General features: G+C 40.7%; 3 protein-coding genes and 1 long non-coding RNA gene across 6 annotated transcripts; 2 read left to right on the forward strand and 2 right to left on the reverse strand.

The window, feature by feature from the left end:
* The first annotated feature begins 1,818 nt into the window (after nt 1–1,818).
* On the forward strand, nt 1,819–17,387 carry LOC143221766 (uncharacterized). The gene is made up of 4 exons (XM_076447255.1): nt 1,819–2,116; nt 15,538–15,635; nt 15,906–16,095; nt 16,978–17,387. Exons 1-4 carry the CDS (start codon nt 2,108–2,110, stop codon nt 17,098–17,100), a joined length of 420 nt encoding a protein of 139 aa, XP_076303370.1. The 5' UTR covers nt 1,819–2,107; the 3' UTR covers nt 17,101–17,387.
* LOC143221768 (uncharacterized) lies at nt 14,895–18,053 on the reverse strand. Its single transcript, XR_013011850.1, has 3 exons — nt 17,730–18,053; nt 16,280–17,421; nt 14,895–16,206 (listed from the first exon to the last, which is right to left on the reverse strand). It is a non-coding gene; the product is annotated as an uncharacterized LOC143221768 (long non-coding RNA).
* A 282-nt stretch (nt 18,054–18,335) lies between these two features.
* LOC143221763 (uncharacterized) lies at nt 18,336–21,677 on the forward strand. Of its 2 annotated transcripts, XR_013011848.1 has the most exons (8): nt 18,336–19,481; nt 19,560–19,721; nt 19,938–20,099; nt 20,173–20,401; nt 20,473–20,550; nt 20,631–20,906; nt 20,985–21,184; nt 21,383–21,677. XR_013011848.1 is itself a non-coding variant. In XM_076447251.1 (7 exons), exons 1-7 carry the CDS (start codon nt 18,478–18,480, stop codon nt 21,087–21,089), a joined length of 2,016 nt encoding a protein of 671 aa, XP_076303366.1. In that variant the 5' UTR covers nt 18,336–18,477; the 3' UTR covers nt 21,090–21,248. The 2 variants fall into 2 exon arrangements, 1 of the variants encoding a protein (XP_076303366.1); XM_076447251.1 differs by lacking the exon at nt 21,383–21,677 and having other exon boundaries at nt 20,985–21,248.
* On the reverse strand, nt 21,112–23,173 carry LOC143221764 (mitochondrial ornithine transporter 1). 2 transcript variants are annotated; one of them, XR_013011849.1, is made up of 6 exons: nt 22,818–22,991; nt 22,233–22,469; nt 21,996–22,162; nt 21,640–21,912; nt 21,298–21,562; nt 21,112–21,175 (listed from the first exon to the last, which is right to left on the reverse strand). XR_013011849.1 is itself a non-coding variant. In XM_076447252.1 (5 exons), the coding sequence occupies exons 1-5, from the start codon at nt 22,900–22,902 to the stop codon at nt 21,386–21,388; spliced, it is 939 nt and encodes a 312-aa protein (XP_076303367.1). In that variant the 5' UTR covers nt 22,903–23,173; the 3' UTR covers nt 21,217–21,385. The 2 variants fall into 2 exon arrangements, 1 of the variants encoding a protein (XP_076303367.1); XM_076447252.1 differs by lacking the exon at nt 21,112–21,175 and having other exon boundaries at nt 21,217–21,562; nt 22,818–23,173.
* Nucleotides 23,174–23,418: the final 245 nt, after the last annotated feature.

Raw genomic sequence — 23,418 nt, forward strand, 5'->3', positions numbered from 1 at the left:
TCATTCAGTCTGGGGAAAATATTGTAAACCATTGTATCTTGTTCTGGTTAGAGTTCCAGAGAGCTCGTTGATGGAGGAGCCTGAATGACGTCACGATTGATATTGCGAATAATGTGCAAGTCAATAAAGTAGCTGATATAGGGTATTTTCATCCGTGAGTATACGAATATATATGCACATTCATGCTCTAGCACATAAACATCGTAAAATGGCAGGATATATATATACATTTACAACGAACAGAACAATCGTGGGAGGAAAGTTCGTCGCATGGAATCCGCGGATACAGATAAAGTTTCCAAAAAATCAATATTTCTGTGCTGAGAGTTAACGAGCAACAACATTGCCCGCGTGCAATCACTACAATTATACTAGGCTCTCGAAGGTGTCTGGTCACAATTCTCCGGTGAACGATGTGCCGATGTGCTTGACTTTTTCGGGGAAAAATGGGATCCTTGATTTTTCACACGAACCGTTCGGTTCACCGTTCACCTGTCGTTACTAAACTGCGGATCTTTATGCAAAATAAAAATATATGGTTGACATTATTCAACGATATTATTTCCATTATTTGTAACAACTTGTTGACATCTTTCGGATAACCTGTCAATTCCTGTTTCTCAATGACTCACCTGTGACTTATTTAAAATACGACGGAACTTTCCCTCCAACCTAATAAAAATGTTTTGCCACGATTGTGGGCAACAGGAGTTGAATAAAGACTCGCTCCATCCCTTAATAAATTGTTTACATTGAAAACATCGTAACAATATTCTTAGATTTTCCTAAACTTTCATTATTTCACATTTCACCCAGCCAATTTCTTCATCAATGCATAAAAATCCGCAGTGTAGTCATTGCTCATTGATTTGTAGGAATTTTCAAACTGTTATCAACAACTTTCCACGAAGGCATCTCTGTAATTTCAGTAAAATTGTAAAATAAGAAACCGGCCGTTTGACCGCGGTAGGTTTAGTGTTGAATCAGTAATGGGCTTGACAAAAATGGCAAACAATTTAGTTTGCTGGGTCCCAAGATTGATTGGCCCAGTTCAATTCTAGACACCAGTGCTCGCAACTATTCCAACCCAATTTTTCAAATTCAATTTATATCCTTGCTTCATTCTATTTTTTTCTCATGGTTGGACATTAATTTGCGTTGCGGTGGGATTTTTACGGTGCCAAAGGGTTCAAGTATGAAGTCAGAAACTACGAAGTCTCTGAACGAGCAGAAATCCAATACAATCAAACAGAACTCACCGCCCCCCTCTTGTTACGAGTCCTGGAGATTCTGGACAATCGGTGACGCACTTCGGGGCTGGTAGAAAAATTGGTGAAACAACGACGTCGATCGTTCGATAGTAAAACAAACTGGAGAAAGTGTTCGCGGGATGGTCGAACTGGGCTGCAGGCTGGTGGCGTGGCTCCATTCACGAACTTTCATTCATGAATCTACGTAAGGGGCTGCCGAAAGCAGTTTTTCTTGGCGGTCGTCGCGGTTCCATCGACGTAGTTTCTGTGATATCATCGTTCCGGGGTGGAGACTCGCTCCAATGACGTAACGGGAAATGATGGAAAGAGAAACACAGAGGGAAAGAAAGCGAAAGAGAGAAACGGAGAGAGGGTGTGTGAGAGAGAGAGAGAGAGTGAGGGAAAGGGTGTAGAATATACACGGGGCGGCCGTTAACAACGTGGAGGAGGAACACGTCGGTGGTGGGTACATCGGGTACGGGCGGATACAGAGGGGGGGCCTCTTGGTGGCACAGAAGAACGCCGTCGAAGAGGGGCGAGTGGTTGCAGTATAAATGTGGCTCGCGCAAGCTCCACCAATCACTCGCCCTCTGACCTCCAAACTCAGAGGCTCCCGCGGTACCAAACCAACCCCCTCTCTCTTCGTCGGACGAGACAGAATCGTGAAAAGAATCCGCCAAACCGCTCGAATCCGCTAAACTCGTGACTCGTGACTACCACTCTTCTTCATTCGCACGCTGACCAACTGGTACCAACTCTTCACACCTGCTACGCTCTACCATCCACCGGAAAAGACACCGAAGGACTTGACGCCGGGTCCACGTGCTTCGTCCAACTCCGATTACCCCATCCTCGAGATGACCACGGTGAGTGACACCCATTTCGCCACTTTATTCTACCTGGAGTGATCGCAACAACGTTCGCGACCATATCCGGTTCTCGATTATTTCCGGTCTTGCTGTATATTCTTCTAAAAAGTTCTTGTAAGTCTTGTGGGAATTTTAGCTGGTCGATCTACGTATTTTTCATCACTTTTGCGGGTCTTGCATGTCTTTTCACTTCAACGTTCTTGCACGGAGTGCTGCCAGTTAGAAACCAATGTATTCTTTAATAACTCGCGGTCCTCTTGTCCATTTTCTAGCCTGGAAGTTTCTGATCATTTCCAATTGTCCTGTGTACCTTTATCAGGCGATTCTCGGATGAAGAACGTGTTAAAAAACTATTTCTTTGTCTATATTTTGGTCCATTTTCTTGGTCGTTCCTACTTGAAGATTCCAAGATCTGTTCTTATACTTAGCGATCGCTTGATTTGCTGTGAAACACGTCTAGATTCCTCAAGTACTCACATCCTCTCTCCAGTATTCTCAGAGAAAACGTATACTAAAAATAGTACGTAAAGCTCCTTGTGAAAATCCTCCCAGAAACATTTATTCAGTAAATTGCTTCGCCATCGCAAAATTGTTGAGGTTGCCGTCTCGGTAGTCAAAGTGTGTATTAATCCTTCACGCACCAGTCACGCCGAGGATAAGACGTTAATGTCATAAGTAGTTTCGCTAAGTAATCGTCTGGAGCGAACGCATCGCGGCGATCCGTCTCCATAATTCCAAAACGAAGTTGCTCGATAGAAAAATTACAAAACGAAGCTCGCGTAAAGTGCACAATGTTAACGTCGACTGCAGCCCGACGTGTTTCGCGAAGGGTGAATTACTTTGGCCAGCGAGTCACCGTTTCGGATGATGATTGATTCCGCCAAGCCTAATAGTTTTACACGGTGTTCCCCTTTTCCAATTAGAAAAAGCATTCGATCCCCGCGGAGTTTCGCCGGGTATTTGTCGGGCACTCAACATCTTCGGGAAATCGAACACCGTTCCGTGTAGAATCCTCGCGGAAGACGTAACCGAGAGTATGTGTGTATTGGTTAACGCGAACGATTTCGTGGTTGCAGGCCGCGGGCACGCGGCGCGCCTAATTTGCTTTAAAGTATAGCGTCCGGGGTTGAGGGCGAAGGGAAACAGAGGTGTGACGTGCACGAGGGTTACGACGAGCACAAACATTTCGCCTGTCGTCCTTTCTCCATCGTAGAATACCGTTGTCCATTTTCAGAGCTTTTAGAGCAGCTCTGACCCGGTTCCTAATGTCTTCGGATCGATTTTGAAGTTTCGCGCGCTTTCCTCGGCACCGGCTCAATTAGTCCGTAGAATTAATAGATGAGAATGCTTTCAGAAAAGTTCGGTCATTGGTAGAACGAACAAGTAACTGGATTTTAGTATACTCGTTTCGAATGTGCGCAGATATACACGAAGCCAATTTATTGAGGGATTTTCGCAGCGTGCGCGAGTGAATTCAGTACGTGAAAACAGCAAGAAAAGTTTACGCACGTACCTGTGTCGGACACGACCCTATGTTCGAGTTACAGCCTTTTTTGTGTTCCAATATTTTTCGCATTTACATGCACGCGACGTACATTCGCGGTTTCTAAATTAAATATCGCGTTAGGGTGAAACTGGAACTCGATTTCCTTAGTATTGTGGATTTCTATGGAGCGAATGCTTCGAGTAAAGACCCCGCAAAATAAGGATTACCTCCCACTATTCTTACTATTTTTATAACTAGTATATTGTTCGATAATTCTAGTTTTGGTTGAGTTTTATTTAAAAAACGATAACTTTTTTGGTTTAGTCATTGCAAGTGTAATATCTCTGTGGATTCAAAAGAAATAAAAAAAATGATATTAAATTCTGTCGAACTTTCAGATCAGCAGTCTATTAATTACTTTCGAACTCTTGCGCACTGTTCAAGCTGTTAGTCTAACGAGATCCACAAGGATGATCGTTGCAAGCGACTGCTGCACGACCCGACTACTGCAAACAAATCCCAACTGTTAGGTCAGTGAAAAAGTTCGTGCCCGATCTCGTATTAAAATACAACAAGGAATCGAGCACGAACATTTCGCACTTCGAATCGGAATAGAACAGAGTCGGTCCTGTTTGAAAAGAAATATTTCTATTAGATAATTCGACGCGTTCGCCGGCAAAGCAATCGTTCGCGCGACTGTCGCGTCATCGGGAACGATCATCCTCCGGGGAGGATCGTAAAAGACAGAGATCTATTTTTATTTACTCGAGAACGAGAAATTTCGATGCGCTTATTTCCATTCCGTCGGACGGGCCACGACACTCCGGAGAACGTTATGGCGAGATAAAATACGCTCGGCGATAATTCATCGGTTGCCGGATCGAATTGAATCGCGCAGGAAACGCTCTAAATATCTATCGGAACTACCGCGGAACGTATGAATGACACCACGAAAATGAGAATTCGTGGTTATTTCGATCATTGATTCCCATTTCTCGAGCGGGCATGCATAAATATGCAATATCGACACAAGAAAGCCGGGAAGTTCGAAGGTGACGCAGAGTCACAATTGAACCCGGAATCGCGATATAAAAACTCGAGGAAATTATTGAAATAGCGTACATTCGTTCTGAAAAGGTCTTACAATTTCGTCGAGCCACGACGTCGACTGTTCAGGAAATTTATTTGAATCCCAGGTAACTGAACTGCGACGACGGTTACAAAACACGAATATAATTGAACTCTTTTTATTTAACAATTCGATTTAATCAATTACTAAACATTTAAGTATTGTATGAGGTAGTATGTCAATTTCATATCCATTAAATTAAAAAAATTATAGAGAATGAAGATATTCTAGATCGGAAGAAATGTTTCATTTTCAAGTTAAAATAGCTCCGAGTGCAAAGAGTGAAACTAAATTGATTCAATGTAATTTTTATATTTTCAACATTATATGGGAATCGTTTAGTGTTAACATCCTTTTCCTTTAAACAAGCAACAAGAAATGTATGACTTGGACCACTTTCATAGTTACGGGCACATTTGATCGCACTTTCTTCAAATTGCATACGCATCCGCAGTCTAATATAATTAGTTATCCGGGATGAACAGTGCGTCTGACACAAAGAATAAAGAGGAAGACACAAAGAGAGACGAATTGTCACACAGTTTGGCAAACCTTGGACTGGAATGGCAGAGCATAGTAAGAAGTGGCGAACTTTTCGCAACTAATTGCATCGTTGTCGAATAGAGTCGCGTTATCGGTGTTCGCGAACTCGATAAAACACTGTACCACAGGAATCATTGACAAAGTGGGCCGCAACAGTTCGCTGAAACGATCCCTCCGTTTCCCTCGTACACCCTTCGGCGATTGTAAATGGTATCTGATATCTGTCGCAAAAGAACACGTGGGGGAAGCACCGTTTTCGATAAGGACGCGACACATCTCGTTGGAAAGATACCGCCCGTATAATCCATATATTCTACGCGGGATACGCATCTCCCTTCTTTGTTTAGTTATTTAGAATTCATCAAGTTATTCTCAATTTTTGATAATCAAGACCAGTGAACGAGTAGATTCGTGGGTCGATGATCTGACGACTGATACCTGTTATCTTGCATCTGTGAGCGATTTTGAAGTTACAACATTAAAGCACTTTAATATTATATTAGGTTGGAGTATTAGTTTTGCTTGTAAATCAAAAACGCATGTCGCTGGTGTGACATTGGGAAACGGGAATTGACAGGTTATCTGAAAGCTGGCAACAAGCTGGTAACATTAAACATGTATTTTTATAAATTGATTCAAATGCTTTCTTTCCCTCCAACCTAATAAAATAAAATTTCATTTGTCGCAACAATGAGACAGTCCCATTGTCGTTTTGAGTTATTGCTTCGGGAAGAAGAACGGTTCTTGGTTCACGGCATTGAAAGACGGTAGCGGAACGCTTCCGATTCCGTTCGATATATTTTACGATACCAATTCGCCGTTTCAATATGCCGTCCTTTATACAAAATTACAAAACGCGTTTCTTACGGGATCATAAATTTTTATAGCTGTTACAAGTCGGCGGCACTGACACTTTTCGTCTCGTACTCTTTCGATACTGTTACGGATAAGTTTCGTTAGATATTGTACGAGTGAGCGCGTTGTGGCGCCGAGGATTTCCGTCGTAGCTCATTACTATAGTCGACAGCGACCAGGGCCGGCGACCATAACTATTTACGAGCGTAATCCCGTCTGTCCGATTTTCCGGCTTCCATAATAATTACACCGATCGAAACATACGGCGGAAATGCGACGGATTCATAGGGTGAAGTGGACGGAAACGATTGAAGCAATATGTCCGCATGTTTTATTTACACGCGTAATTACTTAGATTTACAAAATACATGTTTTAAATTTTCATTAGAGGCATAGATGAGAAATTTGGAAGTCGTGGCCTTCACTTTTTCCTTCGCAATTGCGACCAATAACAATTTTGTTGTTCTGTTGAGTCCAATTTCGAAAAAGCTATTCGTAATTACCTTCATTAGAGGCACAGATAAAAATTTAAAAAATTGTGACCTCCTCTTTTTCCTTCGCAATTGCGACCAATAACAATTTTATTAGCTAGCAAACTAATCCTTCTAACGTCACAAAAAACCCAAGCTGTTGAGTCCAATTTTGAAAGAATTCTTTCGTAATTCTTAAAGCTAGAAACCTCGCATTTTTCATAAAAATAAACCTCTCCGAACGACAGGGGTGTTATCGAATTAGGGAAAAAATGATAAAATTAGTTAAAAATACTAGATCGTGCGGGGATTAACTAAGTTATCGCCCGATGCAAATGGAGTTTAAAGACGCAGCTACGGACGCAGTTTAAGTGGAAAAGGCGGCGTCCACCGCGGCCGGAAGCCGCGTGTCGATATGCACTGGCGGGTTAAATTCGAGTGGACGGGGAACGAAAACGCGTTGAATTTGGCTCGAAAAGAAGCCGCAACGAACGCAGAAACTGCGGGTACCCGAAGAGAAAAGAGGTTTTTGTATGCCAGCAGACGCAGAGACGCCAGAGCGTCCCACATTCCGGCCGTGGTTGGGGGTGAAATCGCGCGTTCGTGGCGCTTCTCCGCCTCCGGTTTTTGCTCACGTGTCCTCCACCTCTCCCTCTCTGTCTCTATCTCTTCTCCCTGATTATTTACGCTGCTGTCTTATTTCTGTTTGATCTCGCGAGAAAATAAAGTCGGTGATCGACCATCGGACTGGATCGAGATAAGAAGATGTTGCCGGGTCTTGAGCGATCGCCACGTTTCCTCGCTCTTGTCTGAACAACTCTCGTCCTCGGATGTCCCAACAAGAACAATCTACGCTTTGAATAATAGATTTTCCGGATATCTGAGCATTCTCGCCATTAGCGATGGAATCGAGACCGAGATCGATCCGTGTAAGTCGCATTTCTTCAGCTTCGACTTATGTTCAGAAACAGAGAGGTTTTCAGTCAGTATACTTACTGGTTACTATTTTTAGTTTCAGAAATGCGCACATTGGGATTTGAGTTAATATTTTGTCTGTACATCTCTGAACATTCTCGCCATTGATTGCACCGAGGTCAAAATTTGTGTGAGGTGCTCGATCCCATCGCTGCTCCCTATCCGTAACTTCCCTCCCCTGTTAATTCGCTCATCTAAATTTCAAACCCTTTTAGAAGATAAAGAATATCTTCTTTTCTCCTAACTGGTTCCTCCTCGTTTGCCGATCCTTTTGTTACATCAACGCCTTCGCAACAGCATTATTAAACCAGCATCCGTTCCCCATCGTAATTCCATCTCGGCTGGCAGAAATTCTTCTTCCGTTCGAGGAAAGCACCGCGACTTAATAACCTTTTGCCTAATACTTTGTGCATTCGGTTGCACCCTTCTCTTGCAACGCGAGAAAGGTAAATTAATAATTTACAGCTCGCGGGTTCCTCGGCTTCGACAACGCTCTTCAAGCGTCTACGATGTCGTCGAATGGAAGCCTTGAGGATTCACGATCTTCAATACAGGGTTGTTTAACATGAGACCTACTCCCTAAAACGATCACGGCTCCCGACGGGAGACGCTTTTATTAAAATTGATCGCGCTCCAGAAGCGAGACATGCATTTTGTTACGATCCGAGGACTGTTAGAAAGTTCTCGGTTCCTTCGTAATCAAATATTAGGAATATACACCGTGTGTTTGTACTTTGAACTTATTCTTTTTGATTTATTTCATACATTGGGATCCATTACTTTAGAATCAATTGTATCAAAAAAATATGATTTAACTATACCATGTTGCTAATGACCTCTGCTGTTAAAGTAACATTAAAAATGTGTACTAAGAATAATAGAAATTTTATACATAAATTCAATTTATAAAACAGAAATGTGCATGAAGGTCCATAGTGTAACGACACATTTTGTTTTCCCAGTTTCTTATTGAATGAACACAACAGGCTTCTGTAGTCTTTAAGCCTCGTTAGACAGTAACTACACGCGTGGCAGTAAAAGGTCGAGGGAACTCGCGAGAATTCACCTGAACAACGCAGGCAAATTGATCCCACGAATGTTTACGCACCCCTTGGCACACATCGTCGCCTGAAAGGCGTTTGATTAGTTACAGAAACAAAAACCAAACAGAACTCACCATTCCCTTATTGTTGTTTCGCCGTTTCGTTTCAGTTGCGACCGATAGAACATCGAGTCCGAGAGAGGAAGAGCTCGATCATTCTTCTCTCCGTCGAGAAGACGAAGAAGTTCGTCGCTAAGTAAACGAGGGATCGGGAATATTTTTGCTCAGCAACGACGCGACCGTTCTCATAACGCGAAAACTTAGGGCGATCCGTTCGGTGTTACACTTTTGCTTCGACGGGGGTGGAGAATAGGGTGCGTGGGCGGGAAACATCCGCGATTGCGAACGAACGCCTTCACTGAATCCTGTTAACGTGATAACCCGGCATGATAAACGGCAATCGATGCAATTTATTCGATAGAACAAAAAGTCGACTCGACGTTTATAATAGTAAGCATTTGCATGACCAAACATTTCTTCCGAATTCGACAATTTTCATTCTATACGATCTCTTTCATTTTATAAATATGAAGCCGATATATAGACTGCGGACTTTATGCGTTTATAACAAAAATTGGTACGTACAATTTAAAGCAGTGGACATATATGTGAAAAATTTAAGACTCTAAGTGTATCAGATTCAATTTAATAAAATAATCAAAACAAGAAAGAAATTTAGCCTCTGTGTCTTGGAATCGACGCAGACATGTTTTATACATCATTTGCATGGAAATGAAGCTAAATAAAGATTTACTCCTTGTATTTGTACATTTTTTTAATGTTTTTACTGCTTGAAGTTTCGCCTACTGATTTTTGTCATAAATGCATCAAATTTCAAATTTCATACAATACCTGAATGTTTAGTAACCTGTAAAAACAAACTCCGATTTTGGGGGTAATTGCTCGGCAGTCAACGTGTCGATAGGCTTCGTTTAGTGTTAATTTCTCGGCCGACGATCGATAGAGCGTTCATCAAGGTCCGCGGAACGTGATCATTAGCCTGCATCGCATATCGAACATGCTGCGTTAACGATCGCGCGACTGTAACCAGATATAAAAGCTTTGGGAAATCCGAATCCGAACGTGATGCAAAACCTGCGAAAGAAATGGTCAAAGTAATATAAATGTGCGAAGCCCCGCGAGTGTTTGGCAAAAAAGAAATTGATCGATACGGTCATTTTTAATATCTTGTTCGTATATCGGATACATTATGGAAAAGCGAGATTTTTATGAGGCGTACGTGTGTCCCATCGGTAAAGGGCGTGTCTCCGAGAAATTTCTCCGCGAACTCTCTTGCCCGCCCCCGAACGTTTTCGTCCAAGGACAAAAAGTTTGAGAGCACCTCGGGGAATTGTCTTTTACACGATTGAAGCGATGAGCTGCGACATTATTCTTACGGTGTTCGATCGTGTCGTGTTAATGTGTGCCGTCCCTCGGACAAACAACGACGTGGTTCCACGAAAACGCAGTAATTGATACCGGGAAAGGGGTTCCTTCGATAATTAATTCTCTGTTGCGGATTGTTACTGGTACCGGTGTTTACGGTCGACTTAGTCGATGCCCGGACGACCTTAAATTAAATTGTGCGCCTGTCCGAAACTGTTCGCGTCGTGTCGGAAGAATTGAAACAACTTTCCAAATAAGATCAGCCTCCGACGAACAAATTCTTATGCGAACGGTGACGTCGCATTCGCTTCTTCCCTCGGAACTCGTCAGAACACATTCATCCACTGCGAACCAGATTGAATGGTGCGATCAGATTGCGGATTTGATGCGTTTGCGAGAAAAATGAGTAGGCGAAACGGAAGCGAAAGCGTCGAAAGAAAACCAGAGTGTGGACACGTTATTTTCAAGCGATTCAAATAATCAAGAGGATAAACTTCCATTTAACTGGCTCTGATGGAAAAAATTTATTTTTTCCAGAACAATCACATTACCACGATTGTCCCGGAGTTCTTTGTGCGTCGTACAGTGCAATCCGCGAAACACGGAACCTGGAATTTTTCTCCATTTTTAGTACTTTGATTTCACGAGAACGATCTACGCGACTTCGTTATGATTTCGCGTTGTGTTCGCAACGAATTCCTTCAATTAGGATTTATAACAAATGGACGTGTCGATTGAAATTCCAATTTGAGTCGCTCGCACACGAAATCATGAGGAGAGAGGAGCACATTGTACTTCGAGCATATCTTAATGAAGAAATAGGGGGTAGGAACGCGAGAGGCACCATGTAAAGAGGGCAAACACACCGTGACACGTTCGAGCATGTAACCGTAAACTCGTTTTCGAACACTCGTGCAATGTTTCTCAATTAGAAAGCGGCCAGATGTTACCTTCCATCTCCCGGCGCGAAATAAAGCCGATACGGGAGAACACGCGTCAGTGTAATCGTATAATACGCGTGATAAACTTACTCTGGTTCCTGGTAGCTGGAGATTTTTATTACCCGTCAGAAATATCTCGCAGCTTCTCCTCTGAAACATGCTTGATATTAACCCTTTCGTTACAGTCGACGAGATATCTCGTTTTCATGACTTAGGTATGTATTTGTCGTACAATGCTTTGGACGAAACATCTTGGGTGTCTTTATGATTGACGCGAAGTGTTTCATATGAAAATTTGTATCAATAAATATAAAATAAACCATATTTTCTGAAAATGATAAATAGAAAATACTATGTTTTACACAATTAGAGTTTTTATTGTTTATTTTGTATGGAATGCAGAGGAATAATTGTAATCGATGTAGAAGATCTGATATGCAAAAATACAACTCACAGAAAAAAATCTCATCCAACAATAGTTTGCAAAAAAAATGGCCGTCGTGTAAGCGAGATATCTCGTCCACGGTAGTGAAAGGGTTAATATCAATTTTATGCATACCATATTACCATATGGAAACGAATGTACATACAGATCTGCAATCAACAAATTACGTGCATCGCGGCTCGAGAAACGCATTTGCCGTAGTGCGGAGTAATCTCGCAAATGCGTCAAGCGTCAAAGAGTTAAGTAATGCGGTTTGGGGGAACTGCAGTTTATCGATGCGTGTCTAAGGGAAATAGTTTCGCTGCCGACGACAATCAAACTGTCGAAGGAGTTCGTCGACGATTGACAATAAATATTGCCGCTGATGCACGACGTACGAACCCGTGTGGGAGTTGCACCACGTTTGCATCCATTGATTCGCGCATTGCCTCGATCTTGCTTTTCAGTTAGAACCGTAGAACCCGAATGAGTTCTGGGACCGGTTGGTTGTTGCTCTCGCGAATTCCCGGAGAACCGTGTAAACGGCGAAACATTAACTGCCTGCGGGCGACCGGAAGCTTTTTCGAGCCGCGCTGGTCGATCGGCAATCCATTTGCATAATTTCCGTAATTAGGATGGCCACCAATTAACTAAAATTAACCGTGTGCGATGTTGTTGCACGTCACCACCTACCATCTGCCCGAAATTCAGCGGTTCCTTTGATAAATTCCGGGTTAATACATACACGCCTGCGTCCGGTGGCGTCATCGCTGCGACATGAAATTACGAAAGTCACTGTTCTCGCGATGCTGGATCCTCCAATCCGAATGGCAATGACGCTTATTCACAGTATATTGCATTGCTCCGACAATTTTTGTCGTTACAGTTTCCCTTTCTTCTCTTTTTAGGACTCATTCTAACTCCTACCAGAATTTTCTATGATTGCACTTTATCAGAAAGAACATTTAACCCTTAGCACTCGAGTGGTGACTCCGAGAGAGAGAGAGGCGCCACTAATATTCTTATACCATTATTCAAAATATTTGTTGCATTATTAAATTTGTATTCAATAAATTACTCTAAACGTATTTAATATTTTAAATATACTGAAAGTATTGTACGAGGTATTATATCAGTTTTATATCGATAAAATTAAAAAGACCACATCAAATGGAAATACTTCAGGCCGAAAGATAAATTCGATTCTCGAATTAGAATAGCGATACGACACGTTCTACGCTAAAGCCACGGCGCCCGACAAAATGGCGGGTCCCAGAGACTTTAACTAACGATCATTGAGTTTGTATAGACGGCTTTCGTAAACTGTGTTAATCTCGCGCGCCTTGAGGTATCTGATTGCAAAATAATATTCTGCAAAAGTGCAGCGTGCGCGTACAGTGACGCATGAACACTTTTTTCGGACACTCGTTCGCAGAGTAAAACGAACAGCATCAACGGTCCATTAGAGATCGTTTAGGAAAAGAAAATTACGACAGTGAAAGAAACGAAGTGTGGGAGGGTTTAAAAGTCACGCGTTCGACCTTGCCGTTCGAAATGAATGTTCGGATCGCGATTCGAGGGGAGTATTAATATGCGGCACGACGAACTGATTTTCACGATGATAATCCGTATTGCGACGATATGCAAAAAACCAGCCCGGAAAACACGTTAAAACTTATCTCGCGTAGCAAGACAGTCTACGTGTCTATCGTTCGATATAGGCTTCATCGATAACGATCGTATCGGTGATTTCCTCCACCGATTTCTCGCGAGACCGGCAATCGGTCTCTGAGATCTAAATCGAAACGATCAAACACCCGATACATTTTCAAGCTCACCTGGGATTGGCACGCTTTATTAGAATTTTGTTACGATTCAAAGTGTTTGTGCAACTAAATAGATTAATTTGGGTATCATTACTGTCAGTAAAAATTCTGGAACAAGAATATACATATAGGAGATATACATATCTATTTCCGAACATGATTTTTAGCAGAAGATCGGGCATTTGTCCCACTGCGGCGTCAACGTAGAGCTAATTTTGATACATAGTTTCAGTGTCTGTCGAACACTGCACACGGTTGTCAATTTCACACTTTTTTACGACTTTCTTCGAGTGTCTGTCATAAACGATTTTATTTTCATGGGACGTTTGCGTCAGTGCTTTTTCCCACTCGATAATATCAGACATGTAGCATGCGAAGATGCACCGAACGCTTCCACGTTCCCAACGCCGATATGCTTCTAGCAATATCCTCTCGGGAAACCCGAGTCGCGAGCTGGAAATTGATCGAGTGATTCGGATTTGACGCGCAAACTGCTCGGCACCGTTTAATTATGACGGTGACATGCTCTAGAGCCACTGTAATTTTCTTATCATTTTCTTGCAATGGTTGCATAGAATTCCAACGTTTCATAAATAGTTGCCGCACGTCAGGGGTAGTAGAGCGCATAAAATCGTGATCGAAGTCACGATACGAAGAAACGAATCCATTGACAGACTCCGGCGAGCTCGAATACGTGTCCCCGAAGTTCTGAAGCTCGTTGTTTTGCACGGTATCGTCTTGAAACTTTCGAAGAGCGGAACTGTGATCGTAACTCCGGCCGCTTGTTTCTCCGATAGAATGCAAAAGTTACACATCTACTCGTTATCCACGGTCGAATGTTCCCAGTGTTGTCATAAACAGAGGCGGTCGCCTAAATCTTCCGAGACGTCCCACGCGGTTGCTCCGCGCGATATTTTCCGAGCGCCAGGATTGTTAAGCGTGTCGCAACATAGATGATTCCGGCAAGTAACGAGAGCCACATCGACGAGAGGACAAACTCGCCACAAATTGGCTGATGCAACTGCAACACCGACTGCAACCGCAACCGTTCCCTTTTTCCGCTCCCGTCGCGTTGGAAAATAAATGGGCATCTGATATATCGATTTTGAATGAAAATACTCGATGCCCTGTTCCCGTTTCCTGGCGGAACGAGACTCGCGAAATTTAGCGGAACTCGACCGGTTCGTTACGCGCGAATTTACGGGACGCTTATTGATTATTCGCGGTCGTTGTTGTCCCGCTTCTTTGTTCGCTATTGCAACAGGTAGATCCTTCGATCACTCTCTTCGGACCGTGCGGAGCAGCTGATTCGCAATTGCAATCGAGGAGTCTGCAACAAGAAAGCGTTTTTCTATATACCCCGTTTCATTTAGAACACTTTAACTCTTTACTCTGGAAATACTTGCACTGTTTATGTTGAGACGCAAAGTAGTGCGAGACCCACGGAAGTGTCTTTAGAATTTAAGACAGCGTCTGAACTATTTCTACAGCTCACCCCCAATTTTCTCCCACTATTCTTTACCACCTCCTCTACAATTTTCACATCCCTTAGAAATCTTCCCGTTCTAGTCTTCAGTCTTCAGCCTGTTCTCACATAAACCACATCTTTGTACAGTCGTCCTACCTAAACCATGAGTTATTGTTACCGCAACACTTGAAAAACACCTCACTCTTTATTAACCCGGCGTTGGTAAGGTGGGCAAATGTTGTCGTAAGTGGTAAGGTGGGGTCTCACAGACCCACCGAAATAATATATTGTATTATAGAAATAAATACTTTTTTCATAAATATAAGGTTACGTATTGCTTAAGAGGCTTGTAATTTATCAGAGTAAAAACGCAGATATACGAAATTAAATTTTTATTATTCAAAAATACTTAACAACTGTCACGCGTTGTTACAATGTTACAATCAATCTAAAATCTCTGGGGTCTATGAGACCCCACCTAACTAACGCCGGTTTGATACCCTAGCACGGTTTTAAGTAACCAAGCCAGGAGAGTAACAGGTGTGAGAAAAGTCACGTTACCGGTCTTTTCCATCTACGCACGTACAATTTAAATGAGATTTGATTAGCTTCACTGCCAGCAACTTGTTCGTGACCTCTCAAAATGGTTTATGAGAGGGGATAGTAAAGTATCTGCTACAACAAGAGGCAGCTACTAACAATCTGAAAACTTCATAATCTCCATTTTACAATTTAATTCTACAATAACATATTATTGACTAGCAGCATCCTTTAGTTGACAAGCTATTGAGCGACTATTAATTCTGTGTTTAGGCTGTGGTGTACGTCCAACGGTGCATGGTGGTTCTCGCCATTTTCCTGTGCTACTTCCACATCCGGGGCGAGAAGCTCGCAGACGAGGTTGACTGCGAGTAAGTACACATGTGCACCCTCTTGACGCTCGTAGGGTCGTCGAAGGGTTGTTCAAAACTTGGAGGAGCGCCACTTCTGATTCGAATTCCTAGAGACTATTTCGAGAATCATGTTTTTCTAGAAGAAAAAAATTCCTGGCAAGCGACGCTCCTCAACGTTCGTTTCTCTTTTAATTAATTCCTCATCCGCCACCCACGCGAGCATCGATTATTATATGCGTAATATCGTTTCGTCGACACTAAAATACGGTCTTCTTCGAAACCTTCCAGAAAGCACCCGTTCCATATAGAGTGCAGAGGATCGATGTCGAGAAAACGCACGATGTTTCCGAACATATACAAGCTGGGTTGCGATGGCAGCGAAGGGAACGTGAACTGCATCAGGGAGCTCGGAGAAAGACATCGCATCCCTTACAGTTCGCTGTCGCTGTCGAAACTGTTGATGTCTCTCCTCGATAACGTAAGTCCTCTTCATCTTACAATTAGATCCCGTTCAATCACGGTGGAAACATTACAAAGTCAAATATTCAAGCGTTGACTCTCGATCACCTCATATAAAGTTGCAATTAATCTACAGAAGAAATGAACAATCATTTACAAGACATTCATACTAACAACAGAAATTCATACTAACTGATACTTACTTAGTCGCATTTCAACATGCACGTATGACCGCCTTTATGCGTCCTAGACATTAATTGTATGATACATTAATTGATCGCGTACATGAAATTAATAGCGACAATAAAGAATTCTCTTTTCAATTGTTCTTTGTTCGAACAGTATTAATTATTGACGAATCATTTTGTAAATTAGGCTTCCGTTTTGGAGAACATTGGCGGTTCGCGCGCTTTTTAAATGTCAGTCAGCTGACCGGTCGGTCATACGCATGAGCGTACAATTAGGCCTTCGACTAGATTTATTTATCACAGTGATCGCAGAATCACGATCACGGTCGAGATTTGACCTTCATTCACGTCGTGATCGTGATTTTCTAATCCAGAGTGAATTTGCTCACTGTCATCCTAATTCTTCATCTCGATTGAATTGGTTCAATCAGCTTACATACAAATATCTACAATATGTATACTTAACAATTAGAGAAACGTCTTGGAAATCTAATAAATTTGATAAAAATGCTATATAGTAACCCGCAATTTTATTAAATTAAAAGAAAATCACGAATTCACACCAAAATTCATAATTCACGCCATCCCTATTAGATACACTGCTTTTAATTCGTATTTCCATCGATCGTATTTTGAGTGTTCTGAATTTTGAATGAGAATTTAACTATGTATAATACAGAACGTAGAACCAATTCTGCTGATTTTGATCGCAGGATCTGCAAAGGGACGCGGCATACTCCGCCCGCCACAAACAAAGGAACAACGAAATGGATGAGCGAAGGCTACCCATGGAGAACTTTTTGTCGGAATTGGAATCATCGGACACCAACTATTAAATGGACTGATCTGGAAATAAATATTTGCTCGACTCGTGCAAACATTTTTCATTAATCGAACTTTCAGAAATGTGTGTGTTTTGCCCTCTTTCTATACGGTTTACATCGAGAATAAAACTCCCTTCTTCCTGCTCCCTCGCTCTTTCTCTTTTCCCCTCCATCCTCTTGTGACCGTCTCATGTAACCATCCCTTTCGTCTGTCCTCGTTTTTCTCTGTTACTGAGATCTGATTGAAAACATTGTATCCACGCTATTAACAATACATTGTCTGCTGAAGCATTAGAAAACACGTTTGAAATTCGCAGAATTCCTTGGACTATCCTATGAAAAAGAAAGTACGAAATTAAGACAGTGTCGGACCTCCGCGGCAGGTGAATACTAGACTGTGGATCTTTTATTAATTTCAAAGTCAACTGTAAAAAGAAAAGATATTGAATAAAAACGTATTTCTTCGTTTAAATAAATCTGAAATAATATGACAGTATTACTAGTTTGTATTTCACCCACTTGTAAATGCAAAAAATCCACAGTCTAGTAATCACCGATTATTATTGTAATCGTCGCTAAGTAAGAGTGACCAGTAAATGAAACACTTGTACATAAACGATTATTCGACAATTAGACATAACCTCGTTACGTTCGGAAGCGATGGTACAGTATTAATCGTTATATTTATTTCCAGATATAATTTCGTGCGTTCTTGATGCGTTTAACATAATGATAAATTGCGCGTAACATTCTGTGCGATCACACGAGAGATATCTTGACATGTAAATCTGAATATATATTGAAATTTTACAAGTTCTACAATAAATTCTTAGACTTATGTAGCGAAAGAAAACAACGTTCAATTATTTATATATGTGCTTGTTGCGAACAAGCTGGCCCCATTCCTCATCAATCGAAACTGTTCCTTGGCAAAAATTATTCAATTATGTTTATTCAGTTATTCAATGAACTTGTGTGAAGATAGCTACATAGATCATTCGAATTTTATCAAAGCTTCTCATTGGTCCCTTTTTCGCCAGGTAGGACCGTACCTATTCAAATAACCCTGGACAAAAGTCCTTCAAAGCATTCGTAATCTTATAAGCAAGACAGTTCATTCTGCTCATTATTTAAACGATTCATTTGACGATTCACGAATTGAGCAACGAAAATTTTAATCTATCGATGCCATTGATGCCCTTTCCCCAAAAATTTCAGCGCCTCGATACGCTCCTGAATGAGTCACGTGTTTTGTATTTTTGTCTAGCTTCAAGCAGCTTCAAGTCGAGCCGTCGAGCACATGCATTTACGGTTGTGTGCCGGAATATGTTGAAAACAATAAAAGAAATGTACATTTAGAAAATTGCGTCGTTTCAGTCGATCGGAACAATGAGTGTTATCGTAAACAGGATTTTAAATTGCAGACGCGGCAATGTTCGAAAATTGTTCGACTTGAGATTATATAAACAATCGAGCCACGTGCCGTGTAGCAATAATGAGTGGAACAAAAGAAATTTCATTACACTTCAAAGATTTCCAGAGGAACATGAACGGTTTCTCGTGTACCGAACAAGTACGAATATTGCATATAACCAAGACGAACCTCCGCGCAATGTCGTTGGAAAGTTGTCCGAACATAGGCAAATGCATAAGTATTTACAAGAATCATCGAATTACACCGAGACTATAGTCCCTCCTATTAAATCAACATTTATTGTCAGCGCGGACGAAGTCGAGACGATAGTTAACATGAACTGGACGCAAGAAAGTTCATTGACTTGTTTAAACGCCATGAAAAAGTTAGCACATTATCATTTGAACGGCTCGTGTCTGCTGGACGAGATGTACGAAAATATTTTAAACAATCTCACCACGAAACTGTCTGCATTCAGCGACAAGGAAATCCATATGTTAATGCCGTATCTAATTGTAATGAATAGCAAGTGGTTAGAAATGAAACCTTATGCTTCTTTTACCAAAGAATTGAGTAAACAATGTATGCAACGTTTCTTTTCCGCGGACATCAAGGAGCTGTTATTTACAATAGATGCATTTTATCAACTGCAGTTGTACAGCGCCCAATATATGTGGCGCAGCTTAAGAAAGGTGGCATCGAAAATGTTTAAACTAAGCGGTAAAGAGATGATTCAAGTTCTATTTTACATGAGCATGTGCAAAGCTCCCAATCTGCAGATGTTCGAGCTCGAGTGCCAATTGTTAGAGAAATTATCAGAAGTTTCGGCTGACGAGTTAGGCATCGCGTGTAGAGGCTTCTTTATGTCGAGAAGAAAAATTCAGAATTCACAGTTGGTCGAGCAGATCATGGAAAAAGTTACAAACAATGTATTTACCATGCAAGATTTGACCCTAGCAGCAGTAATGAAGCAAATGAGGTAGAGAAAAGGTAGTTTTTATTAAATGATCTTGTTTATTCTTATTGAAATAACTAACACATGTGTACATGTTTTTAGATACAGCGCCAATCTCAATATTCAAGATGAACTTAATAAATTTTTGGTACAATTTCGCTCGGACATGGAAAATCGCTCGTTGCTCCTTTTAATGCACGTTGCTCAAACAATGGCTTCTCTGCGTGTATACGATCCTGTTGTAATGAAGCATATTAGTGACAGGTAAGTTATGTTTAGCGTAAAACAATAGTTATCACAGGACTGTGGATCTTCATGCAAAATAAAAATATTCTGCATCGATTGTGGGAAGCAGGGATAGATTTCACCCAACCAATTTCTTCGTAAATGCATGAAGAACTGCAGTCTAGTTATCACTATTGTTTGTGATCATTATCATGTGTTTATTCTTAAGACTATTAATATTGAGTTTGAATATAGATTAGAAAAGGAATTTTCAACGGCAAGATTGAAAGATATTGAAAGGATTCTTTATGCTATCTGTACAATTAGTCCGTCTTCTGAATACCGTGATGCTTGTAAAAGGATTTTGGATTTGTTATTGTCTACATATAAAACCGTTAGGGCAAATGAATTTATGCAGTAAGTTTGTCTTAAATATACTCTTACCAGGAATTCAAACAAATATTAATTTGTTCTATACAATGCATTACAGGCATCCAAAAGTTATTTTTCACATTCTCACATATTTATCGTATAAAAAGATCTACTCGGAAGAGCTGCTTAGATTTATATTTGAACCCGCGTATCTTATAAACGCACACAAGAACAATATGTGGTATTTAACAAGCGATTTCTTAATTCTTGCTTGTACTGTTGAAATAGAATTACCAAATTATACAGGTCCGCTGCTGAACGACGAATTGCGTACTTGTCTAGTAAAGGTATTATTTAATAACTCTTCATTCAGAGTACATTGAAAGCTTCTTTACGCTCGACGGCATTATTTTTGCAGAAATTTTGTGCTAGGGAGAGTGTCGACGAGGGTTACGCTTATTTGAGGTTTCGAACGGAACTTTTATACATGTGCAAGGTACGTTCGTTACGAAAGCATGCCCATAAAAGATATTTCAAGCTACTGCAGATATTGATCGCTTAAATTGATTACAATAGGAGGTCTTTGGCCCAGATGTTCACTTCGATTACATTTTGCCGCATTACTATATCAGCGACGTTATCATTGGTTTCGACGAGCAAAACAAATGCGTCCCAGCCCAACCAATTTTATCAGAGATTCCAAACGGAACGATTAAAAGAGTACCGAATATAAAGTGGAAAATATTAGTTCCGTTGAGTTATCATTCTCGAGTAATGAATCATGACGAATATAGCGGTCCAGTGCGTGCAAGACTCAGGCAACTCCAATCTATCGGATATATACCAATTCCGGTAATATTGCAAATATCTTTCAATTGATAATGAATTTATTAAAGCGTAATGTAAACGAATTTATCAAAATTCTTGCAGCTCTATAAAGTTGAGTGGGACAAATATGAGAGTAAGGAGGAAAAATGTTCTTATTTGGAAAAATTAGTTTTGGAACATGAACCTGTCGATTATTGGAAAGATTAAATTCCGTAATATGTAGTCAGAAAAAAAAAGACAAGAAATAGTGTTACTTATTTTGTATTCATTTCCCAGTGGTAATGATGCTTCAGCTGAAAGAGGCAAGTACACTTCTGATTTCATGTTGTAGCAGACATTTAGTAATACAGTTTTTATTACAATTGATATCGCATTATTTACATTGGCACGAGAATATTTATATTATAATACTTACATATGCATATAAATATATAATCATTCAGTAACCACATTTCTCAGTTCGATGTAAGTGAAATTGATGAATACAAATTTCATTGTAGCTGTTACTTGAAATAGGTTTCCATCAATCGTTTCGAATATTCGTAGGTAACGAATAATGTCGCCGTCGCTGGTACAGTCCTTATTAAGGTTGGCTTCAAACCATTGTACAACGAAGTAAAACCTTCTATTCTGACAATGTCTCGCATTACTTTTAAAGCCGGTTCGTTCAGATTTTTCACCTTCGAACAGAATTGCAATTTGAATGTCGCGCTTGTTGCGTATACACACGTGTACATTAATGGCGTACGAAACTAACCTGTATCCTACTTTTCACTACGTCCGCTGGGAATATTACGAGCCATAGTATAGTGCCGCCAACGGCACCAGCAACCATAGTTTTCTCCCAGCCGATATCGTTTCGATTTTCATTTGGTTTTGCGAGTAGTGTTCGTGTGACTTCGTAACCTCCAAAGAAAAAGAAATATCCAGGCATTTCACGTACTATGGTCGACGACAAGCCATTGAAAAGGCCCCGTACTCCTTGTTCCTTAATAATTTGGTTCGTTAATCCCCATGAGCTAATACGTTTCTAAAAAAAAAAGATAATTCGATTACAGATGATAGTTATATTTATGCCGTATCGCAATTCAAAGGATTTGCCCTTTAAATTACCCTAGCTGAAGTCTTCAGTTTTTTTGTTTCTTTTTCGAGTTCTTTCATCGCTTGCAATTTACATTTTATCAGTTCCGTCGGACATAATGTTAACGAGGAAAAAAAAGCAGCGAAAAACCCGGCCCATGCATTTCCTAAAGGCGTCATATCCTCCACCTTGTTCACTCCTACAGAAACATATTTTTGTAAGCTAATACATAGCTAGTGATCTCGTCTCCGCGATGATAATGATTTTACCTATTATATTTGCAATGACTTTCTGACATCCCCCGTATGCTGCAAATAGAACTGAATTTTCTGCAACATTAGCAACCACTGCAGGCACAGTTCCTGCATATAAACCACGCATTATTCCATCCGTTTTCATTGTCTTAACGATACAATTAACCATTCCATTGTACATGGAAGGGAATGTTTGCATCTTTACCTTAACAGTGTCTAATGGTTGCCCGACAAGCACAAGTGCTGTCCCACCTTGAAATAATAAGTAAAAGAAAAATATAGAAATACAGAATACTCGCGTTTCCTTCATCTTAAACTAAAATATATAACACTTTCATTAGACGTTCTCTTTGCGATTTCAAATGTCAGTTACAAATGATCGAATCACAGCAGAAAGTTTTGAACGAATCACACGATATTTTTACATCGAGCAATAACAAATTTTATTCCACTATCTGTAAATTAAATCGAGAATTTCGATTTATACAATTGAATATGTAATTAGAACACGTAATTGATCACGAATTAAAATTGAAACACAGCTTTGTTAGAAAATAATAGACTTATAATTTGACAAATGTAAAAGCTGTGTGTTTTTACCAAGTGATCCAGCAACAAAATCAATTACACCATCTTTTACGCTCTTTAAATATTGGTTCCCATTGTCTGTTAATTCGTCTGTCATTGTTGTTATTGTATTAATAACCGATCTTTGCTATTTTTAATGAGAAGAATAGGTTAGCACGTGATTTCACTGAGACTGTGGCCCATCTACTGCTCCTTATCCGATAAGAAACTAATATAAGCGTTGTAAAAAGAAGGAAAGTCCATTTGTTGATTGTACGAGTCGTCTGGAACTCTGAAACTTCAGCTTTGTAAATTCTGTATTTACATAATGATATTCACAGCACAGATTTGTGGATATCTCATGTAAAATACGCACGCGCGTTTAAATAGAGACACTGTCTCTCAAACGTCGCGCTTCGCGACCCCTCTGACGTCGCATTTTCTCTCCCCACCACCTCATCGTGCACCGGTCTGTGCGCAGGCGTTCGAGGACGAGAAGAGACGATGAGCGGGAAATACAAAATCGTTCGTATGGTTGCGAAGCAGGACATTGAAAAATTACAATTTTACGTATGTAAAACTAATGTATTTGTTATGATAATTAGACTGTGGATCTTTATGCAAAATAAAAATT

The sequence above is a fragment of the Lasioglossum baleicum genome, chromosome 3 (genome assembly GCF_051020765.1).
Source record: "Lasioglossum baleicum chromosome 3, iyLasBale1, whole genome shotgun sequence".
Classification (NCBI taxonomy): Eukaryota; Metazoa; Arthropoda; class Insecta; order Hymenoptera; family Halictidae; genus Lasioglossum; species Lasioglossum baleicum.

Bases quoted from the DNA above. Each gene is read 5' to 3' on its own strand.
- LOC143221766 (XM_076447255.1), top strand. The intron at 15,636-15,905 runs GTAAGTACACAT...GAAACCTTCCAG, and splicing joins GCAGACGAGGTTGACTGCGA to AAAGCACCCGTTCCATATAG. The intron at 16,096-16,977 runs GTAAGTCCTCTT...TTTTGATCGCAG, and splicing joins TGATGTCTCTCCTCGATAAC to GATCTGCAAAGGGACGCGGC.
- LOC143221763 (XM_076447251.1), top strand. From the start codon at position 18,478: ATGAGTGTTATCGTAAACAGGATTTTAAATTGCAGACGCGGCAATGTT. The intron at 19,722-19,937 runs GTAAGTTATGTT...GTTTGAATATAG, and splicing joins ATGAAGCATATTAGTGACAG to ATTAGAAAAGGAATTTTCAA. The intron at 20,907-20,984 runs GTAATATTGCAA...AAATTCTTGCAG, and splicing joins TCGGATATATACCAATTCCG to CTCTATAAAGTTGAGTGGGA.
- LOC143221764 (XM_076447252.1), bottom strand. From the start codon at position 22,902: ATGACAGACGAATTAACAGACAATGGGAACCAATATTTAAAGAGCGTA. The intron at 22,470-22,817 runs GTAAAAACACAC...TATTATTTCAAG, and splicing joins TTTTGTTGCTGGATCACTTG to GTGGGACAGCACTTGTGCTT. The intron at 21,563-21,639 runs GTTAGTTTCGTA...TTCTGTTCGAAG, and splicing joins TAGTGAAAAGTAGGATACAG to GTGAAAAATCTGAACGAACC.